Genomic DNA, 18,790 nt, shown 5'->3' with positions numbered 1-18,790 from the left:
TGTGGTGTAGGCCAACCGAACAGCAGGTAGGTACAGGACTGTGTGCGTCTGTCTCTCTCTGTCTGTGTGTGTGGACGTGTTTAACTATTCTTGTGGGGACCAGAAGTCCCCACAAGAATAGTAAACAAACAAACATTTGACCAACTGGGGACATTTTGTTAGTCCCCATGAGGTCAAATGCTATTTCTATGGGGTTTAGGGTTAAGGTTAGAATTAGTGATAGGGTTAGAATTACGTTAAGGGTTAGGGTTAGGAGCTAGGGTTAGGTTTAGGGTTAGGGTTAGGGTTAAGGTTAGGTTTTTGGGTTAAGGTCAGGTTTAGGGTTAGGGGTTAGGGAAAATAGAATTTTGAATGGGACTGAATTGTGTGTCCCCACAAGGTTAGCTGTACAAGACTGTGTGTGTGTGTGCGTGCATGTGTGCCTGCATGCGTGTATGTGCATGCATGTGTGTAAGTGTTTGTGTGTATGTGCATCATGTGTGCCACTTATCTTTGCTTTAAGAGAAAGTCAATACTCAGTATCTCATAAATTAACTAACAAAAAAGTTAAATCTATAATGTTGCTTTCTCATTCCATATATAGCAGCTAATACTCCTAAATACTACATAAATGCTACATATATACTAAATCAGGGCTCCAGATTTGTTTTTGTTTTTTGCAGCATCACACAATATAATATATTTTGTAATCATTTTATAAAGTCATTCACAATGCTTTATTAAGAAGGGCAATAGACTACTGAGATGGTTTTCAATAAATAAAGTTGTTACATCTAACATGTCCAAGCAGGAATGCATGATTCAAAATATTTTGATATGCAACCTAATCCAGTGATACTCATGAATTTTGCGTTGACAATTAGGCTATTTTTGTTATAATTTACTGGTAAAATAGGGATCCAGAATTTTCAGATTTCTTTGTTCAATAGAGATAAATGCCTTCATCTTTATGTGCACTAATATTATTTATACAACGGGTGGGTCTAATTCTGAAAGCTGATTGGTTAAAACCACATTCCAGCCGGTGTCTATTCCACAAGTTACCACCGGCTAAATCTATGACGTTAAAATGCCTATTTACTCTGTTCCATCTGACTGTGCAATCCACTCTCATCAACCCAGCCAGGCATTTTATAAACTTGATCTCCACTATAAAAAGCATCTAGACATTATCTCACATTTCTTTTAGACTAACATATTAGTTTTCAACAGCGGAGATTTGTATAAACCTTGCTGTCTGTCTCTCCGACATTTGGAACATTGTTTTAATATTCAAATTCGATTTCCAGCTGTCCCATAGTAATGAACGTGTCGGGATGAGACAGACAGGCAGGCAGCTTTTCTCAGCCAGTCGAAATCATGAATCACCATAATTTTTATGGATATTTACAAAAAACTATCAATAGAAAACAGGTAAAACGAAACGAAGTGCAGCTAGTTTGCTGTCTTTCCAGCTTCAGTTTGAAGTGATTGTGTTAGCTGTGTTGTTTGCTAGCTCCTCTGAACAACAGTGTCCTGACGAGAGAGCACATTTTCTATGCCAGGCGAAATCGCGCCTCATTAGTTCATTGTTATGGATGTATCCAAATAGATGTCACTAGAATGCAGCTACATTTCTGTTATTCTAGCTGCACTGTTTGACGTGACTGTAAGTTAGCCGTAGTTGGCTAGCTAGCAAGCAAGGGATAAGAATGTTACCAGCCAGTATGGCAATGGAACATATAGAACGAACGAAAGACTGAACGACTGGGTCACGTCTCTGGCAACTGAACCGATAGAACGAACGACCAGCCAGCTTGGGTAGCAACCCTAGATTTGTGTCGGGACGATATCTTGTGGAAGGATTAAATAGTATGAATAAATTCATCAAAATAATGTTTGTAATGAAAATATGTCAATCATATTTGAATATGTTGGTAACCTGTTGTATAAAAGTGATAATGCCCTTGAAGCCGGTGTTTGGAGGATATATTGGCACGGTTTGCCGGCCCTCGACGAACAACACCCGTGCCAATACAGTTGAAGTCGGAAGTTTACATACACCTTAGCCAAATACATTTAAACTCAGTTTTTCCACATTTCCTGACATTTAATCCTAGTAAGAATTCCCTGTCTTAGGTCAGTTAGGATCACCACTTTATTTTAAGAATGTGAAATGTCAGAATAATAGTAGAGAGAATTATTTATTTCAGCTTTTATTTCTTTCGTCACATTCCCAGTGGGTCAGAAGTTTACATACACTCAATTAGTATTTGGTAGCATTGCATTTAAACTGTTTAACTTGGGTAAAATGTTTCGGGTAGCCTTCCACAAGCTTCCCACAATAAGTTGGGTGAATTTTGGCCCATTCCTCCTGACAGAGCTGGTGTAACTGAGTCAGGTTTGTAGGCCTCCTTGCTCGCACACGCTTTTTCAGTTCCTCCCACAAATGTTCTATAGGATTGAGGTCAGGGCTTTGTGATGGCCACTCCAATACCTTGACTTTGTTGTCCTTAATCCATTTTGCCACAACTTTGGAAGTTTGCTTGGGGTCATTGTCCATTTGGAAGACCCATTTGCGACCAAGCTTTAACTTCCTGACTGATGTCTTGAGATGTTGCTTCAATATATCCACATAATTTTCCTTCGTAATGATGCCATCTATTTTGTGAAGTGCACCAGTCCCTCCTGCAGCAAAGCACACCCACAGCATGATGCTGCCACCCCATTGCTTCACGGTTGGGATGGTTTTCTTCGGCTTGCAAGCGTCCCCTTTTTCCTCCAAACATAACGATGGTCATTATGGCCAAACAGCTCTATTTTTGTTTCATCAGACCAGATTACATTTCTCCAAAAAGTACGATCTTTGTCCCCATGTGCAGTTGCAAACCGTAGTCTGGCTTTTTTTTTGGAGCAGTGCCTTCCTCCTTGCTGAGCGCCCTTTCAGGTTATGTCGATATAGGACTAGTTTTACTGTGGATATAGATACTTTTGTACCTGTTTCCTCCAGCATCTTCACAAGGTCCTTTGCTGTTGTTCTGGGATTGATTTGCACTTTTCGCACCAAAGTACGTTCATCTCTAGGAGACAGAACGCATCTCCTTCCTGAGCGGTATGATGGCTGCGTGGTCCCATGGTGTTTATACTTGTGTACTATTGTTTGGACAGATGAACGTGGTACCTTCAGGCATTTGGAAATTGCTCCCAAGGATGAACCAGACTTGTGGAGGTCTACAAAACATTTTCTGAGGTCTTGGCGGATTTCTTTTGATTTTCCCATGATGTCAAGCAAAGAGGCACTGAGTTTAAAGGTAGGCCTTGAAATACATTCACAGGTACACCTCCAATTGACTAAAATTATGTCAATTAGCCTATCAGAAGCTTCTAAAGCCATGACATCATTTTCTGGAATTTTCCAAGCTGTTTAAAGGCACAGTCAACTTAGTGTATGTAAACTTCTGACCCACTGAAATTGTGATACAGTGAATTATAAGTGAAATCATCTGTCTGTAAACAATTGTTGGAAAAATTACTTGTGTCGTGCACAAAGTAGATGTCCTAACCGACTTGCCAAAAGTATAGTTTGTTAAAAAGAAATTTGTGGAGTGGTTGAAAAACAAGTTTTAATGACTCCAACCTAAGTGTATGTAAACTTCCGACTTAAACTGTATATCCTCCAAACACCGGCTTCTCGGGCATTATCGCTTAAATATAGACCTAATTCACCACCTGAGTAACCATCTCAGAACACATTAGCTAGATAGCTAACTCAAAATATAACATCTACTGCTAATACTGCTAATGTTTTAATCTAATAGTAAATGTAATGTCCTAAAAAAAACTTTGCTATGAGTGCACTTGCAATGGACAATTTCGCGCCCTCCGTATTTCAAAGACATACCAGATATATTGTTTGTAAAACAGTGTGCTTTGAGTGCAATAATGACTGTTGAGAAATAAAAGTATACCTACAGAAAGCTGAGACCCTCCTCTCTTTAATATGGACAACTAGTTGCTTCCAAAGTAGTTTTTGTCCTGCATTGCATTTCTAAATGTTATACAATCACGAGGGGCACACGAGGGGGAGAGAGAGCGTGAGCGCCTCGCTCATTACAGCAGCTGGCCTCAGCTAAACAGGCAGGCACAGCATCAGGGCAGACACTTTAATTACAGGAATCATGAGGATAATGCTTTATACTGTTTAACAAATTCATGGTTTTATCCACCCAAAAAATAGGAGGTTTTGATTGCGGTGACCAGAAGAATGTGCAGCTCGCACCAGTACGACTAATATGTATTGTATTGCTTGTATGTATTGTATTGCAATTCAGCTTTAAACTGCCATTATACAGTATACATGTAACAAAACTAAACCAAACTAAACTTAACCAAGCACTAAACTAAACCAAACTGAGCCCAAATTAAACTAAACCTAACCAAACTAAAGTAAACCCATCTAAACTAAACCAAATAAACTAATCAAAACTATACCAAACCAAACTAAACTAACCATGAGACCTAGCACTGACCGAGACCCACATTCCCTCCCGCACCTCTCGTAACATCTGACAGCCCAACAAAGAGTAGTGACACTGGGCCACACAAAAGACACTGAGCCCCAGGGCAAGCCTCCCTGCTGAGCCAGTGTATAGGAAGAGAAGGATGGATAGAGGGACAAAGAATGTGTGAAGAGGTATGGAGAGAGAGAGATTAAAATATAGAGAGTGAGGGAGAGCAAGGGAGAGGGAGAGAGAAAGGGAAAGGGAGAAAAAAGCAAGGCGAACAAAGTGACTGTCGCTACAGGGGGGGGTGTCCAAGTCGCTTGGAGACAAGGCTCTATAGAGGTTACAGTTATATAGTAACAATGGTCACCACACACGTCTCGCCTGACACCTTTAGAGAGATAGGAGTGACTTCCTGAACTTATAGTGGTCCGGGTACAAGATATATTAAGAACAGATGTAGGATCAGCTCACCCTCCCCAAACCCTAACCGTAATCATCAAAGTAAAAACACAACAACACGCAAACCTGACCATAGACCGGTAGCAAGAACAGCGCCATGCTACTCACATTTACATTTACGTCATTTAGCAGACGCTCTTACTCCAAGCTTAATCTTTAGCTTAGCAAACAATGCTCCCAGGGCCGTAGTCAGGGTCTGAGTTTTAGAGAGGTCTGGAGGTCAAGACATTTTAAGAAAGTTGAAGCTCATTTACTGCATTTCTATACAATTTAAAAACTCTAAAATGCTGTTTGGAGAACAGCAAAAACAAGCAAAAATGACCACAGCCAATATCACATTGGATGCTTTAGTTTAATTCACCTCAGTTGATCTACAAACACATAGCCTATTAGGAATAAATTAGCCGCTACACAAAACTATAATTTAACACTTACAGAGCGATCTGTTAGCAGAAAATTATTTTATTAACAAAAGGTAAACAAATAAGTTTGCTTTACAGAACAATTGTGTTTTGTAGTTTTACAGCTAATTTCCTGCAATTTTACTCATTTTGCCATGACTTATGACATGACTTATGACATGTTAATATGATATCTGAGTGAGTGACTAACAAAATCAATGGAGGGACCCCTGGAGGTCAGGGCCCCTGCGTGCCCAGTCGGTAATTCGGCAATAACTACAGGTTTACTGTAGATAGCAGGCTACACTAACTAGAGTAATTTACCAATGAAAAAAATGTCACTGAGTGATATATACCAAGAAGAAAACTGCATATGCCCAACCAAGTTTCGAAATTGCACCTTTTGTATTCTACTATTCTAACTTCCATCAGTAAGTTGAGACCCTGACAGAGGTCTCGGTGTCCTCATATGTAGCTACAGCACTGAATGCTCTTATTTAAAGGTTACAGAAGAGTACTGTATATACCAAGGCAACACTCTTCCCTAATATCAACTCACAAGCGCCTCCAAAGAGCCCCTTCCAACTCATTCATACCTGTTTCAACCTAGCAACGCTCAGCCTTTGTTTCCCATATAGGTGTCAAGTGTGGTGATGGCCAGCCCCCAAAGAGTCAAGGACCCACTATGGCACAAATTTTAAAGTAACTCACACTGTACCCTGTGGTTCACCAATGTTCCTTCAGCTTTGCAGCTGCTGTACAATCACTTCTGTATATTCATTATCATCTACTGTCTACATAGCCAGCCACCATGCGTAGCCACAGATAGATGGACAGACTTGGAATCAGAGGGGATTTAGATTGTATGGCCCCCTCAAAAGTCTAGGACTGTCCCATATGGCCTTACGTCTTCCTTCCGAGTCCCCCTTTTTCAGCCCCAGAGTGTAGGGGACCCAAGCAAGGTGGAGAGGGAGGAGGGGGTGGGGGTTCTGTCGCCCCGCATTAGCCGTGACGTGGTGGGGGCTAAACAATAGGAAACAGCACTATAGCCTGCTGGCGCTAACGATAGCCTGGACCCCCCGTCAGCATCTGTTATCCGGTTAGCATAAAAAGCTGACTAGCCGTAGTGCTAAACGATGCTGCCACTGTGAACAACACTCACAGCACTCCCTATGAATAATGTGCCATCCGTTGTGTCTGTCACCCAGACAAGCTGAGCGCCGTGGTATCGGAGCATCGGGTCTCAGACCAACAGGCTTAGAGACTATTTGCATGTTAAAGACTATCTGCAGCTAGAAACTATTTGCAACACTGACTCTCCACACATCCAAACCTTACACACAAGCACACACACACACACACACATAAGCACACACACTCACACACTGTCAACGCTGTTGCTCTATTTATACTATTTATTTAACTGCGCAACCTAGTCAGTATTCAATTTATATTTGTAAATACAGTCATACTTGACATAGCACATTCATAATCATACATATCAGTTATTACTTTACATACTACCTTCTTCTAATTACTTGATATTTTCTATTTTGTATTTGGCCTTTAATTATTTATATTGATTATTGTACTGCAATATTGAGGGAGCTACCACGCAAGCATTTCACTGCACCTTTTATAAATGCTGTAATCTGTGTACGTGACAAACACCATTTAATTAGATTTTTAAAATCATCCTGAAGAGCACAAAGCAACCGACACCACACGGCCACGGTGGCACCTGACCTGGCAGACAGACGGGAGGTTGAGGTTGAATAAAAGAAAGGTTCACCCCCCTTGGATGCCAGCGTGTGGCATCCCATCAGTATATGGAATCATACTCTTTAAACAAGTTGAGACAAGGCAGGATATGAAGTCACCTGTTGTCTTGTTTCAGCTTCTGTACCAGTTCGATTGTGGTAGTAGTAGTAGTAGTACTAGTGGTAGTAGTATTGTAGTAGAAGCAGTAGTAGTAGGCCTAGTAATATAAGCAATAATTTGGTGGGTGCTTATATTTGTCCTAAATGTGTTTTTTGCATATCCCAACTCTCCCTGAGAGTGGGGTCACAGCCAGTGTGAGTCATTATCAACGGCAACCCTGGAGCGTTAGGTGCCTTTCTCAAGGGCACATAGACAGATTTTTCACCTTGTTGGCTAGGAGATTCAAACTAGTGACCTTTCCGTTACGGACCCAACACTCTAACCACTAGACTACCTGCCGCTAGTAGTAGTAGCCTGTGTGGGTATGAATCCTGGCTCTTCTCTCCCCTTCATTTCATACTGTCTCTGTCATTGGAAAACAATAAAAGAAAAACAACCTGTGCCCAGTTTTTAAATGTGCTAGCCTCACCTGGCCTCTATGTGGTGGAAAAGGTGCTGCCAGCGGTCCCTTGCGTCCCTCAGGGTGCCGTGGAGCTGGGCCTGCTTGGCCTGGTCGCTGGCCAGCATCAGCTGCTCCCCCAGCTGCTTCAGGTGGCTCTTGTTCTCACTGAACAGGTTGATCTCCTCCATACAGTCCTATAGAGAAGAAGAAGAATGTTATTTTCAGATCACAGAAATCTGTCTTTTGCTTTCAAGGAGAGGGAGCAGACTACCAAACCTGGGTCAAATACATGTTTCAAATAATGTACTTTCAAATACTTCCCAAGCTACATCAAGTGCATTTCAAATACGTATTTACAACAGATAGGGGGGTTGACGACCTAGCTAACAACTTCTTCTCACAGCCCATCCCCCGCTCTTTCAGCTACCCACTCACTCAGGTATCTCCAAATCAGTTTTTTTGTGCTTTCAAACAATTCAGGCAATTGTACAATTAAAAAAATGTGATGGCCAAATTGAAATCAACTGAAATCAACTCCATATGTGTGATGTGACTTAAAGGTGATTAGACCATAAAAAAAAAGACTGCCCCTATCGCTTCCATTGATTGTTAGCGTGCGGTGGCTAAAATGAGCCGTAGTTTATAGTGGCTAACCATAGAGATCCTATTAAATTATTATTATTATTATTCTAATTCTATGTGGCTAACATCAAGTTCTAAAATCCTGAACTTCTGCTTTAAGCTTTGATCAAGGGGTGCCCACAAGAGAAAGGGCTGCAAAACAAAGAGCACTTTCTCTTGCAACGTTTAATTTATTTATTTCTTCTCACACTACATCAAAAACATGAACACACCCTGTGTCCCAAATCATTATCTTGTGTACTAAATGACTAACATCGATGATGAGAAAGAAAAGGAGGCGTGATGTAGGCTAAATTCAATAGAGAGGACCATTGTTTACCGGAACAAAGGGGTTGGCCAAATCCTCATGTACCCATTCTGCCCTACATACAGTAAAGTTGTTTACTTTGTCTGTCCACGTTTCTGTCAGCAATTGTACACTTTGTAGGATTACCGCTCTAATTCTGGAACCAAGCACGTGATATACAATATCACAAACGTGCATAACACAGGTCAGAAATGTGGGAGAGTGACACACTAACTTTCAATTGCGACTGGGTGTGATTCTCATGAGAGGAGTGGACTGTACCAAGATGAGGGAGGTCCAAGGGGACCCCTTTCCCCAGTCCAGTCACCTGACCTGAGGACACCTGGCAGACTCCCTCAGATGAACACCCACATTAGTTCTATCGTCTGGGCTACACTGTGTGTGTGAGCTGGGGCTCTAGTGGTTATGCAACCACCAGGGTTAAAGGGTTATCTAATCTATCTAACCAGACATGGGTCTGAATCTACAGAGGTTTTCACTGCACTGTTTACCATACCAATCAAGTTCATTCAGATCAATAGCCACCAAAGACCCAGCCAGACAGATGTAGGATCTTAATTTGAGCCAGTTTGCTACAGTGGGAAAATAATCCTGCAGCAATAGGATATGTGAATTATTATGTGGTTTATAATAAAAGGAAAACTCTGCCACTTTTAACATTTGAGGTGTTATTATGAAGTATTTAGTGATGTCCTACACAGTGTTAGTGTAATTTTATGATTTCATGTTGACTGTTTATTGATGAGCAAAACCGGAAATTGCATCTGTTAAGTTTTCAAGTAGGTTCACTGAGATGATTAATACCAGGGGTGTCAAAGTCAAATGGACGGAGGGCCAAATAAAAAATTTAGCTACAAGCCGAGGGCCGGACTGTTCGAATGTTCATTGAAAAATTTTTAAATGACGCATATAGTCTAGTGAACCTAATTGAACCTACTGAAAACCTAACAAATATATTCCAATATGATCAGATAAATAAAGCAATATTTTCTTATGGCTCTGTCAGTAATCTTTAATTTTCAACAGACACAAAAGACAAATTTCCTTTATATAAAAATCCCCATAACATGAACATTAAATGAAAGAAACCGGTATTCAAGGCACCATCAGTAGCCTATATTTTCTATTTTAGCAAAAGTGGGCTAAATTTACTTCAAAGAAAAAAACAATAATAGCAATTTTCTATCATCCACTCAACTGAAATATTTTTAAAATATAATTGGATTGAAATACAATAAAATAAAGTGCAAAAATCTATTAATCAAAAACAACACTTTGTTTAAGGAGAAGTAACATGCAGTGAAAACAAATATTAAACTTTAACTTTTAAACTTGAACTGAGTAAAAACTCTAAATATGTGATTGCACAGTAATGTTCACTTGTTTGAGGTTGAGGGTGATACTTGGTGGTGTCCCATCTTTTCCACAAGTTCATCAATGTTCGGGGTAAGGCTCTGAGCTGAGGAAATCCTCAGAATTGAGTGGAGGTGTTCAGCAGTAAGTCGACTTCTGTGTGATGTTTTGTTCAGGTTCATCAAAGAAAACAGTTGTTCACACAGGTATGTGCTGCCAAACATAGACAACGTTTGAGCAGCCTGGATGCGCAGCTGGGGCATTGTGTCGGGGAGGAAACGGGCGAACTCCGCAGCACCCACTGCCGCATATTTTGCCCTCAGTGCATCATTGCATTGGAGGTCAATCAACTCCATTTGGAGGTTTGGTGGTGAGCTTTCCACGTCAACAGCAAATGGGTTACCGAGCAGTTCCAACCTGCTTTTTTGTGCTTCAAAGTCAGCAAATCGGCGTCGAAAGTCAGCGGCAAGCATACCTATTTTATCAGCCAACTGTGCGCTCGGGAACGCACTGGTAGAGAGCTTCTCTTTCATGGTCTGGCAGCTGGGAAAGTGGCTCAAATTTTCTTTCCGCATCTGCGTCTCCCACAGAGTCAGTTTGGTTTTAAATGCCTTCACTGTACTGTACATATCAGAGATGACATGATCCCGACCCTGCAGCTGCAAGTTCATTGCATTCAGATGACTCGTAATGTCACACAGAAAAGCCATTTCACACAGAAACATTTCGTCTCGGAGTTGTGTTGTGTCTTTCCCTTTGCTGTCCAAGAACAGACAAATCTCCTCACGAAGCTCGAAACATCTTTGAAGCACCTTTCCCTGGCTTAGCCATCGCACCTCTGTGTGATAAGGCAAATCACCATGCTCCGTTTCTAACTCCGTCAGAAATGCCTTGAACTGGCGGTGATTCAAACCTTTGGCTCTGATAAAGTTAACTGTGCGCGTGATGATGCTCATTACATGCTCCATTTTCAAGGCTTTACCGCACAACGCTTCCTGGTGTATGATACAATGATAAGCTGTCAGCTCACCTGTCGCGTTTTCCTCTTGCATCTTTTCCCGTATCTTCGCCACCAGTCCGCTCCTGTGTCCACACATCGCAGGTGCTCCGTCGGTTGTCAAACCCACGAGTTTTTCCCAAGGCAGCTCCATCTCATTTACACATCTTGACACCTCTTCATACAAATCATGCCCCGTAGTTGTGCCATGCATAGGACGTAAAGCCAAAAACTCCTCTGTCACGCTTAGGCTGGAGTCCACTCCGCGGATGAAAATTGACAACTGGGCAATGTCAGAAATGTCGGTGCTCTCATCCACAGCCAAGGAATATGCAATGAAATCTTTTCCCTTTTTCACAAGCTGCTCTTTTAGATTGATGGACAACTGGTCTACTCTCTCGGCAATGGTGTTTCTGCTCAGACTCACATTTAAAAAGAGTTGCCTTTTTTCTGGGCAAACTTCGTCACAAACTTTAATCATGCAGTTTTTGATGAAATCCCCCTCCGTAAATGGCCGGGCTGATTTAGCGATCTCTTCTGCCAAAATAAAACTGGCCTTGACAGCAGCCTGGCCTTGTGATTTGGCTTTTTTGAACAGAGCCTGTCGAGATTTGAGGCCTCGTTTTAATTCCTCTGCCTTTTGTAGCCTTTGTTCCATGTCCATATTCTTGTTTTTGTCCGCGTGTTTCGTTTCATAATGTCGTCTCAGATTATACTCTTTCAGTACCGCCACACTTTCTCCACACAGAAGACACACAGGTTTTCCAGCTACCTCCGTGAACATATACTCCGACTCCCACCTTGTTTGAAACCCCCGGTTCTCAGTGTCCACCTTCCGTTTTGCCATTTTTGATGGGTATCTGAAAGTTAATTTTACTGTGATGCTGACGACTGCTGTGCCAATAAATATTGAAATGAAGCAGCCTACTGCTCGGTGCGTCACCGTTGCATTGTGGGAAATGTAGTATTGGTGCGTGTAAAAGATCTGCGGGCTGCCGGCTTGCTGCGGTCTGCGGGCCGGTTCTAATAATAAATCAAGATCATCCCAGGGGCCGTAAAAAACCTTCTCGCGGGCCGGATGTGGCCCGCGGGCCTTGACTCTGACATATGTGATTAATACAATAAATTATGGACAGTCATCATCAGCAATCTATATAACCCGTCTGTAGTTTTCTTTTCATATTGGAACTCCCTGCTATGTGTTGCTCTGGTTGTCTTTGTCTAATAACATGTACATATTTTAAATAGACGCTCAAAAACCTATAGAATGATATTTATAGTCAGCTTACTCCAATATTAGGCTCAAACTTCCATGATTCCATTAGGCAAAACCACTCCTAGTTAGCATCCACATTCAAATCCATTTTTAGTGTATTGCACTTGATTGGTTACAATAGTGGGCGGCAGGTAGCTTAGTGGTTAAGAGCGTTGTGCCAGTAACCGAAAGGTCGCTGGTTCTAATCCCCGAGCCGACTAGGTAAAAAAATCTGTCGATGTGCCCTTGAGCAAGGCACGTAACCCTAATTTCTCCTGTAAGTCGCTCTGGATAAGAGCGTCTGCTAAATGACGTAAATGTAATAGCTAGGTTTCCATCCAATTAGTGACAGATTTTCATGTGAATATTCAAAAACCTGCATTAAATATTTTTCCCACCAGAGATGTTTCCATCAAATTGATTTGTTGCAGATAAAAGGCTGTGCGTGATGACATAGTTCACATTAAAATACATTTTGCAGTTAAATTCCCATGTACTGAATAAAAAATACAAGTTAAATGGGTGTCCATCGCATTTTCAACTCTACTGATGGTTTTCTCATAAAATGTTTTGCATTATATGGCGTGTGTGCCCACTCTGGTAATGGCAAGTGCGCTCTAGCCAACAGCGCTATCTGCGCGCTGTAAGGGTTGGTGTGAGGTGTGACCCAGGTGGGGTGCAGGATATACAGTAGGCAGTAGGCAGAGATGGTGAAACAAGGATCTTTACTGGTGGTCCCGAAGCCAGAATACAAAATAACGGACTTATCACGATAAAAGAAAGGCGGCGCAAATAAGTCTCCAAAAACCGGCTGACAGCCAAAATACGAAATACTACCTACGACTGAAACAAATAATGAAACAGGGAGAAAACTGAGCAAGGGAACACAGGGAAGTGAGGGCATAAATACACAGGTGAAGGTGAACAGGTAGACACAGGTGACACCAATAGGATACTGATTAGTCCAGACTGTGAGTGAGGAGGTGCCTAAGGTTGTCGGAGGATGACACCTAGTGGGTCGCTCCGGAACTGCGACCCCCTCCTGTAACAGGGTGCTGTTGGCTAGAGCGCTCGAATAGTCTACATGATGAGATTATATGGACAAAATATTATTTACATTTTTCAAACGGCAGCCAAGCATCGATTATCATGTCACCAGAATAAGACACTAGATATTTATTGGAAAGGAGCATCATGCTCATCCCCTTGCACTTCCACCACCCTGTTAAATTCATCATAATTTATTTCATCTGCAGCTTAATAAACTGCATGCTTTCCTGACGAGTCAAAGTGGGAGGACCACACAACATTTCATCGCGTGTCTCCAAGTTTACTTCGATATGATGGTTATTATATCAATATTTGTGCATAAAAGCGTTTCCACCGACATATATCGCATAATTAATTTTACAGACACAAAACAATCTCATCTTGTCTAGTGTATTTTGTTTAGTCGTCATTTGGAAAGTGAACCGAAAAATGTTCTGTTTCCATCAGGCCCGTCATTAAAAATGTTAAAAAACATTGGATGGAAACCTGGTTATTGACATGAACATATATTCAGCATGACATTCATACAACCATTATAATATATTTACAGGCCCAAAGTAATGTGAAATGCACTCATAACTTTTGACATAAGCAATAGACAGTTTAGCTGACAACGTCACGAAAACGATGCGCGTGCTCCAAAGGGGCAGAAGGCTGTGTGTTGTTGTTGTTCTGGATGGCCAGATAGCTAGCAACAATGACAAGAAACTGCCATGTGGTGAATCGTAAGTGGCTCGTTTCAGCTTGTTTGATCTTGTTCTTGATACCACCGTCTTGTTTTGAGGTGTTTTGACTGATGTCACGTCTATTATAATATGTCTAAAATTTGCTAGCTAACTAACAACTGTAACGATGTATTTGAGAGACAAGTGCTCATTGTGCAACTTCATTTATGTTTTCAATATACATTGGGAATTAAATATAGTTAACATGTTATCAACAATTTAAGCCAACCCCGTTTGTTTTGCCACATAGTTGAGCATGTGTCGGTTTTGTTGCTAAACAAACAACACGTCTATATATTTAGACTAAGCTTCGCCTGGGCTTGATATAGCTAGCTAAGCTAACTGCAGACTAACTACGTGGAGAATTGCATCATGAGAGATTAAATGCACCCTGGGAATCATAGTATGCTGTAGATGAAGGCAATACAGAAGTTTCAAAATTACAAAATCAAGGAAATGTGCAGTATGACTAACAAAAACAATAAACGTCAACAAATTAATCAAATGTTATAGTAGTACATATATACTAACAGCATAATAACTGTTTATAAAATGGAGGAATTGTCCTTTAATTGAAATTTTTGTAGGGGTTGATACATTTTTCATAAGGGAAAATCAAGTCTGAAAGTGGAAATTACAAACTTCAGAAGCCTTTTTAAGCCTCAAATACACTATACGTTTTACATTCCTGCATTGCAGGGAAGTTCTCCTGCAACAGGGTGATCAAATTAAGATCCTACATCTTTATATAATTATATAGACCAAGCATGCTCTGCATGGTAAGGTAAACTGCATATCCATTCCAAACATGCTTTCTTTCAGTTTGAGAAGACAGTTATTTTTTACTTGAAAGAATGGATTGTGACCAGGATTGTAGTGGAGCATAAACGCCATCTATGTGCCTTTTTACATGGTAAAAAGCATTTTAACAAAACTAAATTGGCATTGTTAGCATTCGTTTTTTAGGTTGTCCCATTGCCGGTCAACTCAACCAGCATAAAAAATGTCCCCGAATAATTTACCACTACTTCGCAATTGTAAGTGACAATTTTATATGCAGTTTACATTTAGGACATCTAAGGATATGTCCTAAAATGTGCACCATACCAAAGTTTCCTGTCACCTCCTTCAGTTTCACCACACTTGAGGTTGTTTCCTCAAATTAATGTGCACAGTACCCCAGTTTTCTCTTACCTTCTTCAGTTTCTCCACCATCTCCTCGAGGCTGAGGTCTCCGCTGTCCGACACCTTGTTCTCCATCTGGGTCAGCCAGTCGCACAGCTCCTTGTTCTTGTCGTTGAAGATGGTCCAGGCGCTGAGTCGGTCGGCGATCTCCTGCCTGCGCAGGGATACCTGAGAAGAGAAGAGAAGTGGGGGTTGGGGGGGGGGGGGGGGGGGGGGTTATTGTAGTAGGTTTCTTGACAGGATGTCAAACCTAATTCCTGGAGGCCCCCAGTTTCTGGGACCAGGGAGGAACGGAAACCTTCATACAGTGCGATCCTCAAGGACTGGATTTTGCTTGATAGACTACCAGGGGAAGGGATTGACAATCAGATGCAGAAAAAAATATTGTGATGGGGGTCTTGCCTCACCTGGTCCCAGATCTGTTTGTGCTTTTGCCTAATCATTTGCAAAAATAGCATGACAATGAGTGACACGGAGTTGACACGATAGCACAAACAGACTGGCACTCAAGCTAGGTCTTGCCACTCTAGTCTGGAACTATAGGACCGCCTCAATTTGAATGAATCCTTTTAGCCACTTTAATAACTTAACTAAATGTTAAGTTAAATAATACCTTCAGTAATGTTATTCCCATTGACAAAAAACAGACCTAGGGTCTAAAATGCTATATTTTGTCAAGTTAAACCCAGACCTTTACAGAAAATCCTGAGAAATTGGCCACATTTAACACAAAAACAGGCACTGTCAAGTAACTGTGAGTCAGGTGGAGTCTAAATTGAAAAGATAACACCATACAATGCAGGTCCATTGAATGTAGCCCAAAAATAATACCCTGAAGTGCCAGTGGACTTTGAAAATGCTTTTTTTTAACAAAGTGGATTGGTTTTGTATCACTGGGCGAGCAAGGTTTTCAGCTGTACTCTATTAGTGAATAGTAATGGGCAGAAAAACTACAGCTCCCATGCTAGATGCCCGCTTTCAGTAAGGGGGCTACTTTAAGAGTGCTTTGACACTATGACACCTGGCTTGTGTAGTCCCTAAATTTCACTTAAAAGTTTGATCCATCCCTACTAATGCAAAATTGGACAGGCGATAAGACCTCCCTGCTGTCAATTCGATTCTGTGAACAATCTAGTTCTACTGGAAGGTCCTCTGTAGCTCAATTGGTAGAGCATGTCGCTTGTAACGCCAGGGTAGTGGGTTCGATCCCCGGGACCACCCATACGTAAAATTTTATGCACACATGACTATAAGTCGCTTTGGATAAAAGCGTCTGCTAAATGGCTTATTATTATTATTATTATTATTATTATCATAGGTGGAACGGCACGGTACAAATCTCCTACAGTATGTACAGGTTATAGCCTCTTACATAGGCTGCTTTAACTGGAATAAGACTGTAATGCAAGTTTGTTCCACCAAAGTGGACCACTGACACATTTCATTGTGCATTGAAAAGCAACAAGGAAAACATGAATTTCAGTGTACTTTGTGAATTGACTGAGTTGAAATGGAATTGAGCCCAACCCTTGTGTTTACCAGTTCACTACAAGTCAATTCAAATGCTAGAACCCTGGGGGACTCTCCATAATCAAGTAAAATGAGCGAGGCCCCTAGAGAGTCAAGCTTTTTACATGAAATGAATAGGGTCCATTTTCCTAATGATAGCTTAATGTGTAGATTATACTCCCATTGCTCCACAAAGGAGGGGATGTTGATTATTTTGAGGTCAAAGAGCTTAACTGGCAGACATGAGTTCATTTTGACGGCAATATTTCACTGTCTGTTGACAGTTACAGTTTTTTTTCACGAGCGTGGCTCTTTCTCTCACTTAACTTATCATTGAGGCTTAATATTCTTAATATTCCCTCAGGAGCGGTTTCGATTGTGACCCGTCGTTGCCATGTGAGGACTTGTGTTGCCACCCCAACAATAGGGGACAGGGGCTGTCCCCTGAAGCACAGGCAGGACACAGCCCTGGCTGGCCATCTGTCCCTCAGCCATTCCATTGACTGGCTCCACCTGCAACCTGTTAGCCTTGTGGGGACAGCGCCATGTGTTTTGGGGACACTGTCATGTGGGACACACTGTCATAATAAGGGCTCCATTGTTGTTCTATGAAGCATAGAAGCATGATATGCACATCCCCAACTTCAGAAAACCTGTAATGGGCAAAAATATACTGTAGATATACAGTACCAAAACTTCAGTACCAGTCAACAGTTTGGACACACCTACTCATTCAAGGGTTTTTCTTTATTTTTACATTATAGACGTTGAGATGTGTCTGTTACTTGAACTCTGTGAAGCATTTATTTGAGCTGAGGCTGGTAACTCTAATGAACTTATCCTCTGCAGCAGAGGTAACTCTGGGTCTTCCATTCCTGTGGTGGTCCTCATGAGAGCCAGTTTCATCATAGTGCTTGATGGTTTTTGCAACTGCACTTGAAGAAACTTTCAAAGTTCTTGACATTTTCCTTATTGACTGACCTTCATGTCTTAAAGTAATGATGGACTGTCGTTTCTCTTTGCTGATTTGAGCTGTTCTTGCCATAATATGGACTTGGTCTTTTACCAAATAGGGCTATCTTCTGTATACCCCCCCTACCTTGTCACAACACAACTGATTGGCTCAAATGCATTAAGAAAGAAAGAAATTCCACAAATTAACTTTTAACAAGGCACACCTGTTAATTGAAATGCATTCCAGGTGACTACCTCATGAAGCTGGTTGAGAGAATGCCAAGAGTGTGCAAAGCTGTCATTAAGGCAAAGGGTGGCTACTTTGAAGAATCTCAAATATAAAATATATTTTTATTTGTTTAACACTTTTTTGGTTACTACATGATTCCATGTGTTATTTCCTAGTTTTGATGTATTCACTATTATTCTACAATGTAAAAAAATGTAAAAATAAAGAAAAACCCTTGAATGAGTAGGTGTGTCCAAACTATTGACTGGTAGTGTACATATCAGCTAAATATTCACTCCGAAAACACGTTTTTTATTATTAGTGTAATTCAATCTCCCCCGTGTAGGATGTATTACATTTCAAACCCACATCATCTCTCATCTTATCATCTTAAATGTTTTACATTACTCAATTAATTGGTTGAATTAATTTTTTTATGATTTGGGCATGAAATGTAATACATGCTATACGGGGAGATACGGAAATTGATCTCAAAATGCTAATGTTGCTTATTCTAGTGGCTTGTAAAACAAAACCAAAGTGCCCATAGACTGCTTTCAAGGTAAGGAAACAAATGTCTAAATATGTTAAATTAATGAACTATCAATTGAGCCTACATTATTCATAATAGCAATGCAACACTTTCTTTTAAGGAGAACTCATCGCTGCCGCCAGCTCTGTGTCCCCACAAGTGCACAATTTTTAACAGTTTCCCTAACAGGTTGCAAGTTGGGGCAGTCAGTGGAACCATGAGGGCCCCATTGTTTCTCCAACAACAAGGCCCGATGCACAACAACAAGTTAGTAATCAGAAAGAAAAACCGTTAACAGGCATTTATACAAAAACGCTGTGTTTGTTTTTGATTTAAAGGGAGATTTAACTGTAGCTTGGAATTCTGACCTCTGCTCAGCTAAAGA

At 41.0% G+C, this 18,790-nt stretch overlaps 1 protein-coding gene across 1 annotated transcript in view; it reads right to left on the bottom strand.

Moving 5' to 3' along the window:
• syne2a (spectrin repeat containing, nuclear envelope 2a) overlaps positions 1 to 18,790 on the bottom strand; it is a 242,120-nt gene that overhangs the window by 17,694 nt on the left and 205,636 nt on the right. Inside the window, exons 95-96 of the mRNA XM_084151514.1 lie at positions 15,191 to 15,349; positions 7,695 to 7,861 (exon numbers count right to left, since the gene is read on the bottom strand). Coding sequence (XP_084007640.1) covers positions 7,695 to 7,861; positions 15,191 to 15,349 — 326 coding nt within the window. The remainder of the gene's footprint in view (positions 1 to 7,694; positions 7,862 to 15,190; positions 15,350 to 18,790) is intronic.

The sequence above is a fragment of the Coregonus lavaretus genome (genome assembly GCF_964263955.1).
Source record: "Coregonus lavaretus genome assembly, chromosome: 33".
NCBI lineage: Eukaryota > Metazoa > Chordata > Actinopteri > Salmoniformes > Salmonidae > Coregonus > Coregonus lavaretus.
This window is presented reverse-complemented; position numbering and strand designations above follow the sequence as displayed.